The 18,712-nt window shown below is 43.7% G+C and overlaps 1 protein-coding gene, 1 long non-coding RNA gene and 1 pseudogene across 2 annotated transcripts; 2 read left to right on the top strand and 1 right to left on the bottom strand.

Moving 5' to 3' along the window:
- The first annotated feature begins 4,284 nt into the window (after positions 1–4,284).
- Positions 4,285–5,985, top strand: LOC136507061 (uncharacterized; annotated as a pseudogene).
- A 7,910-nt stretch (positions 5,986–13,895) lies between these two features.
- LOC136507934 (putative BTB/POZ domain-containing protein At3g08660) lies at positions 13,896–18,127 on the bottom strand. The gene is made up of 4 exons (XM_066502527.1): positions 17,859–18,127; positions 17,098–17,164; positions 15,236–16,381; positions 13,896–14,650 (listed from the first exon to the last, which is right to left on the bottom strand). The coding sequence occupies exons 1-4, from the start codon at positions 17,969–17,971 to the stop codon at positions 14,027–14,029; spliced, it is 1,950 nt and encodes a 649-aa protein (XP_066358624.1). The 5' UTR covers positions 17,972–18,127; the 3' UTR covers positions 13,896–14,026.
- LOC136507935 (uncharacterized) lies at positions 14,544–15,645 on the top strand. The gene is made up of 3 exons (XR_010771792.1): positions 14,544–14,828; positions 15,242–15,441; positions 15,508–15,645. It is a non-coding gene; the product is annotated as an uncharacterized lncRNA (long non-coding RNA).
- Positions 18,128–18,712: the final 585 nt, after the last annotated feature.

Consider the following 18,712-nt stretch of genomic DNA (forward strand, 5'->3'; position numbering starts at 1 on the left):
TCGACGTTGAACTCAGTCAGGTTGTCGTCGAAGATCTTGTCAAAGGCCTTCAGCTCCGATGCGGATGGCGCTGATAGACCCTTTTGTGTAGCTCATGCGTTACATGATTAGCACCTCACCTCGCTTGGAAGCATGTACTCGAGAGAGGCTCTGGGCCGCCAACCCCCTGCTCCACCACGGCAGCACCGGCTTAGCAGGAGGCTGTTTGGGAGGCTCACGTATAAGCGGAGAGTCGACCTTCTTCAGCACGCGGCTGGTGAAGCTCTTGAGGCGACGTGCGGTGGAGCTGTCGCTGAGGTCGACCCAGCTGGAGCTTTCTTGCTCTTTGTCTGCACGAATGCTAGCAGCGCAAAAGATTCGGTCATGGTTTGGGTTTGGGATGATCTCGATCGACTTCATCCCTTTTTTGTCCGTCTTTTGTTTGTCTCAAAGTTATCCTGGAATCCAACTTGTCCCAGAGCATGCATGCTTTTCGACCTGGAACTAACAGAAGAGATCGATCGATCAACTTGCACACAAAGCAAGCACCCAAACTAGATCAGTTTTTTTTACACACAGTGGAGTACACCGTAGTGAGTGAGATACTGAAAATCAGATATCTTGTTGTCACGTATCTTTTTTTTTTTGGACAAATCAACGCGAGGCCATGCCAAATGGTTACCAATAAATTTCAATTGGGGCGTTATTGGACCATTTTTTTTTTGATAGGGCGTTATTGGACCAGTTCATAATACATGGTCAGTGCATATATATGATTCCTTTTGTTTGTTTTTTTATAAATTTGTTTTCTGCAAACTTAAAGCTAGACCAACTAATAAGAACAAAAGGAAAACCAAGCCTAAATAACCAGAATATTTTGGTTGGTTTATTCAGAACTTTTGTGAATCTGCACCCCCTAGTCCATGGAAAAACATTTATACAAAAAGGTAGCGATACAAAGACAATATCAGATACCGATTGCTTCGAGCTTTGCTCTTTGGCAGAAGCAATGGGAGCAGCGCAAAAGATTCAAAGAGGGATTCGTGATTTAGGTAAGGGCATCGAGTCCTCGTCTATTGATCTTTTCTTTTTTGTCGAACTTATCTGGGAGCATGCTTTTCATGGCAAAGATGAAAAGGAAAGGACTATCTTGCACATAGCCAAACTGATCAGATATTTTGGTCATGTTTTTTTCTTAGCCAACATGAGATTGTGTCAAACAGGGTTCAAAATTCCACCAAACTATATGTTGGCGCACTAATCAAGCGGTTCACACAATTAGTATGATTATGAAAACTAGAATCTATACTAAGTATGGTTTTTGTGAAAACTAGAAAAAGGGAAAACAAACCTAAATATATAACCAAAATATATTTTTTGTATTGTTTAGTTTTGGTTTTTAACTAAACTACAAACACCCCGTGAGTCCCTTGATCCATGAAAAATGAGTGGTGCAAATACAATATCACAACATGTTCATCGACTATGATAGTAACATAAACTAGTAAAACACAATCGTAGTCAAACAATAAATCATCTTCTAAGGATCTTTGTGTCCATGTGCATGATTATGTATGATGTTGATGCTGATACCATTACTAGGATTAAGATGTGTGCTAAGATTTTTTTAGATAATGGAACGAGGTTCTAGCCTCTACCATCCGGAGATGATACATGAATGAGAGACAAAACACAAACCAAATCCACGAGGCTCAAACTCTCAAGTCCAAGAGAGGGAAAAAAGCAACAAAGTTCAGCCCAACCTAGGTGAACAACTAACCCTTGGAAAAGAACTAAGACTAAACTTCAATTCGATTCCAGAAGCTCCATCCAAACTTTGCTAAGACCACCATAATCAATGTCTCCAAGTTTTTGCAACCACGCCCGAACAAGGGTCGCTCCTCCTTATGCAGCCCGGGAACACTATCGGATCCAGTATATCGCCCTGTAAACTACCTACAAATAAGTATTAGAATTTAGCATTGCTAAATACCATATCATTTCTATCCAACCATAAAGCCCAATAAAAAGTGGAGCCGCTCCAAACATAATTTGGTTTCTAAGCTTAAGACATAAGCCATTTAGCCAAGAACCAAACAAATTAGAAAAGCTAGTATGTGGTTGAATTCCAAAAGTGATATGCACAATATTCTAAACAAAGCTCGCAAAGTGGCAATAAAAGAACAAATGTTGGATAGTCTCTACGGAGTTACAAAAACAAAACTTGACACTTTCTTGCCAATTTCTTTTTTGCTAAGTTGTCTTTGTAAGAGTGACACTCTTTTTAAAGTACCAAAGAAAAAATTTAACTTTCAGTGGTACCCTCAATTTTCAGAATGGGCTTTTTTCTGAGAGAACACGTCACCGTATCCGTCCTATACATGGACCGGACTATGAACATACCATTCTTACTAAGTTTCCACCTAAACCCATCCTTCCCATTTGTGAGGTTAACCGAGACTACTTTTGACACTAAGTCATACCAAGAGGTCAGATTTTCGTTAACCAAGCCTCTCCTAAATGACACATTAAGTGGTATAGTCTGTAGGACATTTGCCATCGTATCATCTTTCCTCTTTACTAATCTATAAAGGTTGGGATACACCTCTATAGAAGGTTTTTCTCCTAACCAAATGCCCTCCCAAAATTTGATTTGTGTCCCACGCACTTTGCACTTTGACAAATCCACATGCTAAAAAAATCATCCTTGACCTTCATAAGGCTAGCCCAAAAATGAGTCTCCTGACCTGTGTTGCACTTGCGTTATATATTTATTAGACAAGTATTTCTTTCTTAGAAGATTTTAGCAAACCCCATCCTCATTAATAAGCCTAAACAACCATTTGCTCAAGAGAGACATCTATTTTCAATATCCAGGTTTTGTATGCCTAGTCCACCAAAACCTTTCGCCCTATAGAGAATACTCCATCTACCGAGATGATGATTTTTCTTTCTATGTTTGTCGCATTACCAAAAAAAAATAAGAGCGATAGTAATCTACTTTTTAAAGGATTCCTATAGGGACTTCAAAAAAGGATAACATAAACATAGCCAAACTAGTTAGCACCGAGTTAATCAAGACTAATCTCTCACCTACCGAGAGTAATTTTCCTTTCAAACTATTGAGTTTTTTTTGTAACTTCTCCTCCATGAAAGCCCAATCCTTGTTCGTTAATTTCTTATGATTCATAGGTATACCTGGATACCTAAAGTGGAAACCTCCCAACTTGCACCCAAACAATTTTGCATACTCTTGTTCACGGGCCTTGGCTGCTCCATAACAAAATATATAGGTCACTTTTGTGATAATTAATTTCTAGCATCGATAATTGCTTAAAGGTACTAATTAAGCACTAACTTGAGATCTTTGGCTTGGAGCGTGTCATGATCCATAAACAAAATGGTGTCATCCGCATATTGGAGAATAGACAATCGATCTTGTACCAGATGAGGGAAAACTCCCCTAAATTTGCCATTAGACTTAGAGAGAATTCCTTATTTGACACTGGGAAAATGAGTCGTTCCTTTCTTGGTCCTGAAATTTTCTTCGTTACTTATTTGACACTCACTTCAATTTTCATCCCTAATATGACACTACCGTCCGTTCCGTTAGCTTCTTCCGTTAGAGACCCTGGGACACACTATCAGATATTTTGATTGGGGTCAAAATTAGTCTCCGTCGACTCTCTCCTGTGCGTGCGTCTCCTGTCCTCTCTCCCGTGCGTCTGTCCCAGGCTCGATCCGACGGTGGGCGGCGAGATTCCTGGTGGTGGTCGGCCGTCGACGGCGAGATGGAAGGAGATCCAGCGGGGGAGGATGTGGATCCGGCCGGTGGCTCCCTCGAGCGGGGCTTGGCGGTGGCGGCGAGCTCCACCGGGCGATGCGCGCAGGCGGCTGCGGTGAGCCCCCCCCCCCCCCCCGGCGGGTTGCGCAGGCAGCGCCGGCCGCGAGCTCCCTCGGGCGGTGCGCGCAAGCGGCTACGACGAGCCCCCCCCCCCGGTGGGTTGCGCAGGCAGCGCTGGCCGCGAGCTCCCCCGGGCGGCGCGCGCAGGCGGCTGTGGCGAGCCCCCCCCCCCCAGCGGGTTGCGCGGGCAACATCGACCACGAGCTCCCCTGGCCTTGAAACCATGCATTGATGGGTTCATAAGTGGTTGTAGGCCATACTTAGCAATAGATAACACTTTCCTGACAGGCAAGTTTAAGGGGCAGTTAGCTAGTGCTTCAGCTGTTGATGGCCACAATTGGTTATTTTCTGTTTGCTTTGGAGTTTTTGATTCTGAAACAAATGATAATTGGAAATGGTTCATGGAGAGAGTTAGAGAGGCCATAGGATCACCAAGGGGTTTAACCATATGCACTGATGCTAGCCAAGCAATGATGTCAGGGGTAGGTGATGTGTTCCCAGAGGCAGAACATAGGGAATGTATGTTTCACTTGGTGTCCAATTTTAAGAAAAAAATTCATGGCAAGGTTTTTGATGACCACCTTTGGGCAGCACCATACTCATGGAACCCATATTTGTTTGAGAAACATTGGGCTGCAATGGAGGCAGCAAAGCCAAGTGCTACTAATTACCTTAGGAAGTGGCACACTAGGCTGTGGACAAGGAGTTAGTTCTCAACCATTTCCAAGGTTGATTATGTAACAAACAACTTGGCTGAGTCCTTCAACAATTGGATTAAGCACCACAAGTCCTTGAACTTGGATGACTTAATGGACAAATTAAGGCAAATGCTTATGATCAAGTGGAACCAAAGGAGAAAAATAGCAATGAAGTTAGATGGCTTGATTCTGCCCCACATAATTAAGAAACTGAAAGAAATGAGTAGAGAATTAAACTTGGAGGTGCTTGAATGCTCAGAAGTTGCTGAAGTTACAGCATTGGGGGTACTGGCTTTAGGTTTGTTGTCAACTTGCAAGATAAGACATGTTCATGTAGACAGTGGCAAGTTTCTGGCATTCCTTACAAACATGCAGTAGCATTTATCACATCACTTCACAATGCTCCTCTAGAGAAGTATGTAGACATGTATTACTCTATTGACAAGTTTAGAGCAGCATATCAGCACTTAATCCCTGCTGTGACTGACAAACGCCAGTGGCCTAAATCTACACATGGATTTTTCATGCATCCACCTCTATTGAAAGCAACTACTGGTAGGCCAAAAACTGAGAGGTACAAAGGCTATAGTGAGAATAAGAGGAAAAAAGGCCAGCACCAGCGCCCTATTTGTACAGGCTATGGCAATCATTGGCACAACTGCAAGAAAGGTAATCCAGAGGACATTGCAGCTATGATGGTTGTGAGGTACTATACATGCTAACTACTTTATTGTTGATTGTATTTTCCTTTTGGCATAATATAGATTGTAACTACTTTCTTCTTTATCATGTAGAGGACCACCTAAGAAGAAGGCAAAGAAAACCAAAATAGCAGAGTCATCCATTGTGCCTTTGGACAATGAAGCACCAGCAACTTCTATGTCTTTTCCACCAAGGTTAGCTCATGATTTTGTCTCACTTTTTCCCACAACAACCTGCAAGTTTTGAAGCACTTTACTTTTGCCATGTTAGCCAAAATTTGGAGACAAGTACGAAGAGTAAGGATAATCAAGTCATTTCTAGTATTGGAGCATCAAAAAGCGTGGAGATTACATCCAAGAAAAAGGCAAATAAGGGCAACTCTAGTTCTGGAGCATCAAAAAGGTAATACACAGATTAAAAAAAGGTAACACTGCTATTGTTATTTTGTTGCTACTGTTACTTTGTTGTCTCTTGTTCAAATCTAGTTCTGCCGTACACAGGTCCATATCAGATTCAAATGAACCTACGCCTACTGCTGCTCCAGTCAAGGCAAAGAGCAAAAAGAAAAAGGAGCCTACTAAAAAGAAAACCACCATTCCTATGTTGCCACTTGACAGCCCTGCAATGGGCACAAGAAGCAAAAGGGTGGATCCTGCTAGCCCTGCAATGAACACAAGAAGCAAAAGAAGGCTTAGTCTATGATCCTCATGTATCTGTGAATTTGGACTCCGCTTTGTGTGTGAACTTGCATGTGAATTTGGACTCCTGTGAACTTGCATGTATATGTGAACCATTTTGTGTTTGAAGTTAATGTGGTGCTGGTATGTGAACTTGCTATATCATGTGTCATCATCATGCTGTGTAAATGTTGAAAAAAATGTTGTTAGAAATCATGCTATATCATATCTGTGACACCGCTGTATCATGTTGACAAAAAAAGAGAGCAGCCAAAAAGAGAGCAGCTAGCGGCCAGATACGCTGCATGCATGCGTCCGTGCCTCTGCATGCGCCCAGCGCCCGCTGCATGCATGCGCCAGCGCCCAAGGGCAAAAAGGTCTTTTTAACAGCCACTTAACACCGTTAGCTAATGGATTTGACTGCGGTGTCATATTAGGGATGAAAGTTCAAGTGAGTGTTAAATAAGTAACGAAGAAAATTTCAGGGCCAAGAAAGGAATGACTCATTTTCCCAGTGTCAAATAAGGAATTCTCTCTTAGACTTAGCCCAAAAAATAAAGGTTGCTAGTATATCCGCAACAAGATTAAACAAGATGGGAGACAAGGGATCGCCCTATCTTAATCGTTTTTTGGTTTGGAAGAAATGTCCTACCTCATCATTTACTTTAACTACCACCCCACACAATTTGATGAATCCAATTGCACCACATTGGTGAAAAGCCTTTCATTCTCAACGTTTCTTGTAAAAAGGACTATTTCACCTTGTCATATGCTTTCTCAAAGTCTAGCTTTAAGATCACCACATCTAACTTTTCCCGTGCATCTCATGACTGGTTTCATGCAAAATGACCACTCCTTCCAATATTCCTACCCTTCATAAATGTCGATTGTGATGGCTGGATCACCTTTTGAGCCACTAGGGCTATTCGGTTAGTCATCACTTTTGTAAAAAATTTGAAGCTGACATTTAACACACACAAATGGGTCGGAATTGTTGGATCTATGTAGCTTCCTTTTGCTTTGGTAGTTATGTAATTGTACCAAGTTAAGGCTGAAGAGGGAAAAGGTTATCCTTGTGAAATTCCAAAACAAAAGGCATGAGGTCATCTTTTATTAATTCCTAAAAAACTTGTAGAACTCGGCCGAAAAGAGAGGCATGAGGTAAGCTTTATTATGCTCCATTTGAAAAAGTCGCCTCATTAACCTCCTTTTCTATGAATTCCGTCATTATCACGTCATTTTCTAACTGTGAAACTTGTGAAATGTCACTCGTAAAGGACTTTATCATAGAAAAGTTATTACTATCTGGTTCTCCGAAGAGAACTTTATAGTACTTGGTGATGAATTCTTAAAGGTTTTCTCACCGTCGATTGTTCCTTCCTCTTGCTCTAAACAGAAAATCCTTGTTTTCCTATGCTTTCATTGGCCCTAAATGGAAATACTTAGCATTACAATCGCTAGATAACAACCTAGTTGTGTCTTGGCTCTTTGATACCGTTTGACTTCTTCCCGTAAAAGAAGAGCAAGTCTCTCTTTATAGTAATTTTGAAGATCAATTTCCATGCTGCTGAGTGGCTGCAACTCCGCTTTTTATCTAATTCATCAGTTTTTCTAATCAACTCAGCCTTTTTTCTTGTATTTCCCGCTAACATTCTTGGCCCAACCCCTTAAGAATTGTCTAAACCTTTGAGTTTTGTTTTGCCATCTTTGTAGCGGTGTTTCGCCTCTGGATCAACTCCTTTTTCCATACATCAACAACCAACTCATAAAAATCATCCCTTAATAATCAAAGTTCGAATTTGAACCCCAATTCTTTGTTTCCATGGGTGCCATTACCTGTATCTAAAAGTAACTGAGTGTGATATGATATTTCCCTTGTCAATGCTTGTACAGTAGCAAGTGGAAATTTAGACTCTCATTCTGTGCTCACTAAGATCCGGTCAAGCCTTTCAAAAGTTTGTGTTTCCCTAGAATTGGCGCATGTAAATTTTTCTGTTTGAGAGATCAAGTTCCCTTAAATCCAAGCTATTCAGCCTGTTCGTTTCATCGTAAATGATCGTGGATTATTTACTGCTGACTGGTTTGGTGTGAGAGAAAAATACTATTTCAGCTTATAATCCACGATCGTATACGAGCAAACGAACAGGCTGAATTAATGATAGCATTAAACATGAAGGGCCACCCATCCTCATATATCTATCATTGTTCTTTTCGTATAGACTTGTAATGATATCAAAATCTCCACCCACAAGAGCAGGACCTGTTTCGGTTAAAAAAGAGCAGGACCTGTTTCCTTTGCACATGTTTGGACCAACTTAGGGGTGTTTGGTTCCTTCTTCTAAACTTTAGTCGCTGTCCCATAAGATATTTGATATATGCATGGAATATTAAATATATACTAATTACGAAACTAATTGCACAGTTTGCGACTAATTTGCGAGACGAATGTTTTAAGCCTAATTAGTCCATAATTGGATAATGTAGTGCTACAGTAAACATGTGTTAATGGCGAATTAATTAGGCTTAATAAATTCGTCTCGTAGAGTACTGATGGATTTTGTAATTTATTTTTTTATTAGTATCAAACAGCCCATATGACACCCTCATGTGACACCTCCTAAATTTTAGTGACTGGATTTGAACACCCCTGTCTCTACCGAGCTTTCGATTACGCACGCCGGTCGGTCTCGGGCGGCCGCGCACGCGAATGAACAAGCGGCGCCGGAGCGGACCTCGACGTACGCCGGCGACCATTCCATCTCGTGGACTCCGGCCAGCCACGTCGGAGGATAATGATGGGGGCCCGCGAGAATCCGGCATCCGTACGCCGGACCAGTGCTGGCTCGCCACGTCGGAGATATGGCATGGCATCTCGGGGTGCACTGAGATAAGCGCAAAAGATTTTACCATTCTGACCTGCTTGCTTCGGTCGTTTCTCGTTCAGCTGGAGCTTTCCTCTTTAATTTGCTGCAGGAATTAATGGTAGCATCGCAAAAGATTCATACATTTTGAGAAACCCGGTTCTCTTTTCTATTCGTCTTTTCTTTGTGGCAAACTTATCCCTGGAGCATACTTTTCGTGCTCGAACGAGAAAGATCAATCAACTTGCACAAAGCAAGCACACAAACTAGATCAGTTTTTTTTTCTTTTTTTCTTTTTTGATACAGTGGAGACAGCAGTACACCACAGTGAGACCAGATGTCTTGTCATCACGTATCTTTTGTTATTTTAATGAACCACCGTGAGGGCATGTGAAAGGATTACTCCAAACATTTTGGTTTTTCTAGATACATTACTTTTACTACGTAGTCAGATATAGTGTATATCTAAGCGAATAACAAAAACCATGCATCTACTAGAGCCAAAACGTCTTATAATTTGGAATAGAGGGAGTACCAAGTTTCAATTGGTTCATTATTGCACCGGTTCATAATATATGGTCAGTATATATGATTCCTTTTGTTTGTTTTTATAAATTTTTTCCCGAAAACTAAAAAAAATGTTGTTAGAAATCATGCTATATCATATCTGTGACACCGCTGTATCATGTTGACAAAAAAAAAGAGAGCAGCCAGCGAACAACCAAGAGCAAAAAGAAAACCAAACCTAAATTACTAGAATATTTTAGTTGGTTTATTTGGAAATTGTGCATATGCACCCATGGTACACGGAAAAACTTTTACACAAAAAGGCAACGATACAAAGACAATATCAGATACCAATTGCTTTGAGCTTTCCTCTTTGGCAGAAGCAATGGTAGCAATGCAAAAGATTCAAAGAGGGATTTGTGATTTGGATCAGGGCATCGAGTCCTCATCTATTGATCTTTTCTTTTCTATCGAACTTATCCGGGAGCCTGCTTTTCATTCCAAAAATGAAAAGGAAAAGACCATCTTGCACGTAGTTTGCCAAACTGATCAGATATTTTGGTCACGTTTTTTTTTCTTAACTAACATGAGATTGTGTCAAACAGGGTTCAAAATTCCAATAGACTATATGTTGGCACACTAATCAACCAGTTCATACAATTAGTATGATTATGAAAAAACTAGAATCCATACTAAGTAGGATTTTGAAGACGTAGAAGAAGGAAAACCAAACCTAAATAACCAAAAAAAAAATTGTATTAGTTGGTTTTCGTTTTTTTTTTCTAAACTTTAAACACCCCTTGAGTCTCAACCTAATCCATGAAAATTAAGTGGTACAAATACAATATCACAACATGTTCATCGACTATGATAGTAACATAAGCTAAACCACAATTGTAGTCAAACAATAAATCATCTCGTAAGGATCATGTGTCCATGTGCATGATTATGTATAGTTTTGGTGCTTTTGATGGCGATGGATTAACATGTGTTATAAGATGTATTTACAGGTTTTCTAAGGTTTTGTAAATGTAAGAAATCGAAAACGAAGGAAGATTGGGATAAGAGAGGGTTGAACTGGACTTGTCTCATGACTTTATCGCTGGTCAAATTGGTATGATACCGGTTTCAAGTTGTAGATATTTCCACAAGCTTTCCAACAAGTCTAAGATCATCAAAATCGGTGCCTTCTGCAATCCCTATGTTTTAGTGATGACCTGAGGTCTTCATTTTGTTTTTGGTTAGATGCATACAGTTAAGATGTTTGTAAGTCCTCCTTTATAACCCTTTAAAATTTATAAAATGAAGCGCTATGGGGATCCCCCAACATTTTTTGCCTTCAAAAAGAAAATCGGAGTCCGGAGCAAAAGTGAAAATAGCGAAAATACCAAATCATATCATCATCGGATCATCCGCTGGAGATTTGAACTAATACAATGCAGTATTTTTTTCATAATCTTGTAGTTCATTTCACCAGCTTTCCAACAAGCAAAGATCATATAGAACAGACTTCGAACTAGGAGATATGGTCAAAATACCGAGAAGACAATGTACTAAAATAGTACTGCCTTATAATCCAATGCTCACTATTTTGAACCGGTGGATCATCCGGTGATGTCCAATAAACGGTGCATAGAATACACATAGTACCATCATATGATCCGGTATTATTGTTGATAGGTCAGAGGATCACCCCGCACTGCAGTAACGATGTATTAAGTTCACACTTGGGGTCTTGGGGGCTATATGTATACCCCTCAAGTGTCGATTGGATAAAAAATGCAGTTGAGAACCTTTTACTTTTAAGATTGTATTTATGTCTAAAATTTTGCTATGATGTTCATAGCAGAACACTAGTTTTTTTCATAGCTCAACTTTTTACCCATGTTTTGGACATTAAAGAAATAAGCTCCACTTCAAAGTTGTCGAGTGCTCTGGTCCCATATAAAAATTATTTTCATCCGAAACCATATGAAAAATGCTGTATTTTTCCATAAGAAGCATCACATGTGGATGGACTAAACTTCGCACCTTTCAAATAACAAAATAAGGTATTTTCGTACTATCATTCGAAGAAAATTGATATTTTGTCACTTCACTATACAGATACAGTTTCACACTTCCAAACGGTGAAATTTGGCCTTTTCCCATAATGCTAGATCTCTGGTTTTTTTTACGAAATAGATCTCCGTTCTTCAGAATGGTGTAACGCTAGTCTTTCTTTACTGTTATGAACAAGCGTCGCTGGAAGGATTGCTGGCCAGGGAAAAGCAAGAAGCAGAGGACGAACAGAGGAACACGGCAGGATTCTGTGGGAGTTTCCAGTTATCAGACGGTTAGGGCGTCCCCAACAGGGGGAGTAAATCGCCGGCTACTGTGTTACCTAGAAACAATAAAAAAAAAGAAACAAGCTAGGTAGGGAATGCAGGTCAGAGACTCAAGAAACATGGAGAAACGTGCGAGCTGGGCGTTTGCTCCATCGCTAGCGCTGTAAATTTTGTCAGCCTCTCTCCATCTGATTGGATAAACTGGTTCTCCTAGCTAGCAGGGTGTCAGCCATTGGGAAAGCCCTTATGCCCCGTTTGGTTCACGGGATTTTCACGGGAAAATCAAAGGAGATAAAAACGGAGGAAAGGATCGGTGGTAGAGCGTTGGAGGAAATAGCAAACCCTTTTCTTAGGAATACTGTAGCTAGATCCCGATTCCGTAGGAAAAATCAAATCCAGTCCGATCGTTTGTTTTCTCTTCCTTTGCGGAAGCCCGAGGCAACTCGCTCGTCTCACGCCAGCAAGAGAGGATTTTCTGTTATAAATTCCTATGTTATAAATTCCTGTGTTCCAAACAGCCTAAATTTTCTGTTCCTGTGTTTTGAAATCCCGTAGTTTTTCACTTTTCATCATATCTTATTCCTGCGTTTTTTCCTATCCCTGCGTTTTTTATTCCTTCGTTCCAAACAGGCCCTTACAGGAGAGGGTTTCTTTTTTTTAAGGGTAAATTTGCATTCCTCAAATACAAGATATAGAGATGAGGCAAAACAAGCCCCATGGAAAGTTCGATAATGATCCAACAACGTCCGTGACTCCCGTTCGGACGTGGCTCCATAGGAGCAGGCCCCATCTCGAAATAAAAAACAAATCCCCACTCCCTCATATACTTATTTTCCCGACCCCGAAGCAGCGTGACCGCTAATCCGACCGCCTCCTTCCCCCACCGCGTGCTCGTTGGGCTGTCGCGCCGTGCCCTTCCCCCATCACTAGCCGCACCGTTCGCTCCCTCGCCGTCCTTCCGTCGCCCATCACAGTCGGGCGCGCCGCTGACCCCGGCATGGCATGGCCACTGGGGCGCACGTGGAAATCAGATCTTTCCCCGGCCGATCCAAGGCTACCCAGGAGCGTGGCCGGTGCGGGTGGTGCTCGCACGCCGCCGCTCGTCGCCGCAACGACTGTAATCGACCGCCTCCGGCCTTCCCCTCCCCTATGTTGCATATGTATGTTTCAAGTGTTTCAGGTGTTTCAAAGGTATGTTGCATATTTTTGCAAGTGTCTTCAGTGATATGTTGCAAGCGTTTTGAAAAAAAAATGTTTCATCTGTTTTAGACGTACGTTGCAGCAAGTGTTTTATCTGGATGTTGCATATGTTGTAATTGTTTTATCTGGATGTTGCATATGTTTCACACACATGTTGCAAGTGTTTTATTTGGATGTTGCATATGTTTCACACATATGTTGCAACAGTATGTTTCATATGTGTCCGGCGTATGTTGCAAAGTGTTTCATGTTGCAAGTGTTTCACGAGGGCACGATGAGTGATGAGTGCACGGCCCGAGCACCAGGGATGGGTGCGGCAGAGCTGGGGACTGGCAGACGGGGGCGTAGCGAGCTGAGGGCCGGCTCCTGGGTCCTGCCGACGCGGAGAGAGAGGAGGGGTCAGGGGAAGGAGCAGGGAGCAGGGTGCCCGTGTGAGGCAGGCTGCGCGGCCGTCCATCCTGATGCGAGGGGCGGCAGGAGCAGCACCAAGGACGGGGTGCACGTGCGATGCGAGGGGCGGCAGGAGCAGCATCAAGGACAGGGTGCACGTGCGAGTCGACCGAGGCGGGCTAGGTGGGTCTGGGCGCTAGCCACACCGATGAAAGTTCTCCACGGGAGAAGGTTTCTGTTCTTCCTTCCTTCAAGCCAGCTTAGAAGTTACAACTGGGTCACGCTCCTATCAGCCCACTACCCACATACTTCTTTAGGCCCATTGCCTCATCTATCGTAACATTTATTTACGTTCCTTGAAACTGTGATACATGGGTGCATTATGCAATCCAGTGAAGGCAGGCATTCAGGCAAGAACAGTGTACTAGTACTAGATTAGTGTCTAGTATATTACAGTCATCAAATTTTGACACTAGTAGTTACTGGTGCTTCTTTGCTGATCCTGCGTTGTTCCTCCTAAAATGAAAATCTCTCGCTAGCCAGTAGCAAGCACAGGCCTTCCTCAGTTCCTGCTAAACTCCTCTTCCATTATTACTCCCTGCTGTTCGTCCGAGTGATGAACTGCCTTCACCACCATCTGGAAACGCAGTCTACAGTCTTGATCATCGTCACCCACTCACCAGTCACCATCCTGCCTAGCTCCGATCCTCCGGCTGCTGAGACCGCATCCATCCACGATCGCCGCCTGGCTGCCTCCACTGTCGACGCCAGCCAAGAAGCTTCAGTCGTAGGCGAAGGACGCCTTCTGCCGCCTGCGTGCCTTCCCGTCGGAGCACTGGGAGCTCCTGCCGCTCTTCTTCCGCCTCCTATCCGCGGCCGCGGGCCCGCCGACGCCGAACATGGTGATGCGGCCGAAGCCCCTCGACAGCGACGCGAGGAAGGCGCGCCCCTGCTCGCCGGGCCGCCCGCCGCCGGCGCCGTCCCCGCCGCCGCCGCGCATCCTCCCCTGCTGCTTCATCAGCCCCTGCTCCCGCTCCAGCTCCGTCAGCCGCACCCGCATCCGCGAGATCTCCAGCTTCAGCTCCCGGTTCTCCCGCCGCAGCGACGCGTAGTTGTCCCGCTGCGGGGACACGCACGAGCTCGGCACGCCGCTGCTGCTGCACACGAACCGCTGCGAGAAGGACCCGTCGGCGCCGAGGCCGCCGCCGATGCCCACGCACCCGGACCCGCCGCCCGAGAACGAGGACTTGAGGCGGAGCTGCTCGAAGTAGAGCACGCGCACCACCATCTGGATCGGGAGCCGGTCGTTCTGCGCCGCGTGGCTCGACGCGTCCTGCGACAGCTTCTGGCAGTCGATCAGCTTGCACAGCTTCTTGCACTCCGACTCCGTCAGAGATGGATGCGCCTGATTACAAACATATTCAGGATACGATCAGACATAAACATTGATCAGGCAAGTTTTATTAGTCAGGCAGAGACCAAAATTCAGTGATCAACTAAACTTATTCTGGTTGCAGTTTACCTTCAGGCCTAAAGATTGATCAGACAATTGAGTTCAGCCATACAGAAATCGAAGTCCCGTGGTCAGCTATAACAGTATTATAGTATTTTATTGCATACACATATTTTCATGCTATCTAGTTACATGGGAAATATGCCTACTCAGAATATGGAATTCATTGCCACTAAGTAAAATACAGTGTTTTTATTCTGTTTGATCGTACAAATATCATGCTTTTGTCAATGATAGTGTTTTTATGCAATTTAACTTCAGGCATATACATTGATCCAGAGAGTTTAATCAGACAGACATCAAGGCCCAGCGATCACTATTGAATTTATTCCATTTGATTGCATACACACAGTTTCATCAAGACTGAATAGAAGATAGATAGGAAATAATGCCTACTCAGAATATGGGATTCTTTGTCACTAAATCAACTATGTATATTAAACCTCTGCATTTGCTGAAACAACTACAAAAATGTACCTTCAGGTATATGTCGATGGCACGATAGAGTCCATCATCAACAATGCGTGCATAATCTGGCAACAGTTCAATAAGAGCCATGAACTTCTGCAGTTTCAGATATGGATCTGGTGCTACCTCTGCAAGATAACCGTCCATTAGTCTCCCAACCTTCAGGACTGAACTGTGGCTTGGAGACTTGAGTCCGTCAGAGTCATATCCACAAGGTGACAACTCTCCTGAACTATCTTCATCTATCCTCTGCAAGAAATTCACCAATATACGGTGGACAGTGTCAACGTCAAACATCGAATCACTTGTTTGCGTGGAGGGGATCAGCAGATCATCTAGTGATGCCATCTCCAGCTGGAGGCCAATCCTTTTCTCGACTTCGATTCTGCAGTCTAGGCTTGCATCAACTTCAATTGCCATTCTCAGCATGCCAAACAAGAAGGACAAAGTAACCGTTGTAATATTCTCAGTCGCCAACAGATCGATGAGTGTTTCAACAATCATCCTCTGACTGTCTCCGACAAAGGGACCTGAGTCCCATACATGGCGTCTCTCGACACCCTTGAGTGATGTTTGGGCATAGTGAGTAATAGAGGTGCCAATACTCTCTGGCCTGACCCCATTTCTCCTCATCGCAGCAATCACACGCCGATAGTGGTCGATTCTCAGTGCAGAAAGGTCTTCAACCCACCAATCCTGGCAGTGCATGCGCAACTTTGCAGATCCCACATCACATTCCAAGTGAGCCAAACCTGAAACCAGCTGCTCCTTGCTTGCATTCACCGCGATTGCATCAACACACCTATCTACAAGGCCGACTTCCTCCACTACTGGATCCAATCCATCACATTTACAAAGAACTTCCAGGGATTTATCGAGGTTCTTGAGCACGATCTCATTTAAGTACGTCTCTGTCCTGAAAATGAGGTTCTCCTCTTGATAGTCCTCTGTCATTTCCAAGTACTCTGCGACGCATCGCAGATGGGCCACATTGGCCGTGGTTATTTCGAAATTGCTACCGTAACAGAACTTGGCAGCAAGTTCAAATGCAAAAGCTCCCCCTGGTACATTTACAAGCTCCAGCTTTAGGAGATCCGGATCCTTGGAGTCCACTACCATTTTCCGTACTCGTCCACACCGAGATACTAAAGGGAACTGCAAAACAAGGACAATTGTTAGGGCATGGTGAAACTTATTCCAGGGAAGGAAGCTTAAAATTTTGCTTCATGGGTTATGCAGAGGGATGCACCAATAAGATTTCTCAGTTTATACATAAATCCTTTACTAATCCTTCAAAATTTGCATCACTTTTACATAGTAACTGGTGTAATGGAGTGCTTAAATGCAAATTTCCCTGTATTTGTTCATTACTTGTTGCTTTCGAACCTTTAGAATGACCAAAACCATCTTACAGGATGAACTGCATCCAAGCTGGCTGATACCGTGATACGTGATACTTATTATTTTCCAAAGACAACGCATGCGAGCATTTTACGGGAAGTGAATCACTGATTACACACCACACAAGAGTTGAAATCATGACTTCATTAGTCATTACTACATCATTTGTACGGGCTTCGTATACGGTAATACCCATTTCTATGTCCTGAAACAAAAGCAAGTGTTCATTATTTCTGGTCCTTTGCCAAGCAATCTATTAGAAGTGGCATGCCCACCCAACCTATGGTGTACTGGTCCAAACATGGCACTGAAACTTCCAGCAAAGGAAAATGCGCCTGCCTAAACTGAACAATCCCCTAAACAATCACGCTGGCGTACCGATGAGAAGGCGGATTCATATGGAATGGAAGCAGAGTAAATGAAGCTTGGTTGTAAAAACACAAGAGTGATGAAATGGAGTATACACCGACCTTGTGCAGCAGAAACGACTGTCCATCCACCGATACCGTGACATCCTCAGCAACATCTGAAAATATCCTGCACAAGCACAGCAGGCAAAGCAATGCCCCAAAAGTTTTATACTTTTATTAGGCACCAGAATATGCAAACAGCTAGTGCATTGTTTGTAACACCGTTTTGCCTTTGCCACACACTCCCTCCCAAGCACGGAACAGCAGGTGCTGAGGAATCGACTGACTGAAACAGACTGTTCCAGGCAATGCTGCTAGTACCTCCTGAACTCTGATTCTACCACGGAACAGTTGATGAAATTTCCGTATCCAGGAAACGATAAAGCAGTGTACTAAGAACTAAGAACTAAGAACGTATGTTGTATATATAGAGACATGAAGCCGTAGTTTGACAAACCCTGTGGTTTTTATGAGTAGAGCGAAAGGTTCAGGAGTGGTGGCGCCTGATGGTATTATCAAGCGCAGAAGTGCCTGCCCTCTGATGGACAGGACCTTGAGAGGAGCAAAAGCAATTTACTCGGTATTTCACAGTAGCAGTTGGATGCTTCCTTCCAAAACGAGTAACCGTTAGATGGACGGCGGCGTCCAAATCGATGGAATGGGATGAAAACTGGAGCCGCCGAAGCAAATGGTGAAGGGATCTAAGAGCTAAGACTAGCGTGGCAAGCTATTCTTGTACCGGGTTCCCCCAAGTATGGCAATGGCAGGCGCAATGCAAAGGAAAGCAAAGGCGGACGGGAGTCAGAGGTGGGGATCCTGACCTCCTGTGACTGACGGCGGTGCCGCAGAACCGCGGTGACGTGGTGGTGGCGGTGGCGGCGGCGGCGGTGGAGAAGGGGAGCAACACGGCGGCGGCGTCGCTGCCCATCCCCATGCCTCCTCTTCCTCTTCTCCCCCTTGCTCCGGCCGTCGGCTCACCTGCCACCTCCTGCTTCTCTCTCTCTCTCTCTCTCTCTCTCTCTGAAATGCTTTCAGCACTGGAGAGGTCTGGAGTAGGAAGGTTGAGAAGAGAAACGGACGAGGCCAAGGAATGACGGCTGGTCTGGTTGGTCGTCGGGGCGGGGCGGGGCAATAACAAATTGGGAGGGAGCGGAAGAAAGAAGAGAGAGAAAGCGCAGACAGCGACAGAGCATCATCGTTTGTTGTGTCTTGATCTTGACGTGGGGGGGATTAGGAACAAGATTATGATTACCTGAGCGTCTGAGCCTGAGAGAAAGGAACCCTAACAGATAAAGTGACTCGACGACGGAGGGGAGGAATAGTTGGGTGACTAGGGGACACCCCCTGCTCCACTGTCAGTATTCTGGCAGCTGGCTTGGCTGCTGCTTGATTGAACCCAACGGAAATGGAATGGAGCCTTCAAATATTGAGGTAGGTACTGTACCTTAATCTTTTGTGCCCAAGCTCACGTAGCCATCCATGGTTTATACTCCTCCGTTCACAAAAGAATACAATTCTGAAGCAATATCATGTTTTAGTAGTTTAACCAATTATAGATAAAAAATATAAATATGTATAATATTGAATAAATATCATTAGATTGATTATAAAATATATTTTCATAATAAATTGATTTAGAGTCATAAATGTGAATAAAACACCTTAACTGATATGC

This window comes from Miscanthus floridulus, chromosome 15 (genome assembly GCF_019320115.1).
Source record: "Miscanthus floridulus cultivar M001 chromosome 15, ASM1932011v1, whole genome shotgun sequence".
In the NCBI taxonomy this organism is placed as follows: Eukaryota; Viridiplantae; Streptophyta; class Magnoliopsida; order Poales; family Poaceae; genus Miscanthus; species Miscanthus floridulus.

What these genes read in the sequence shown, in the direction of transcription:
- LOC136507934 (XM_066502527.1), bottom strand. Translation starts at nt 17,971, where the DNA reads ATGGGGATGGGCAGCGACGCCGCCGCCGTGTTGCTCCCCTTCTCCACC. An exon ending in ACCGCCGTCAGTCACAGGAG is followed by an intron (nt 17,165 to 17,858) that starts GTCAGGATCCCC and finishes GTGCTTGTGCAG; the next exon opens with GATATTTTCAGATGTTGCTG. An exon ending in CCATCGACATATACCTGAAG is followed by an intron (nt 14,651 to 15,235) that starts GTACATTTTTGT and finishes GTTTGTAATCAG; the next exon opens with GCGCATCCATCTCTGACGGA.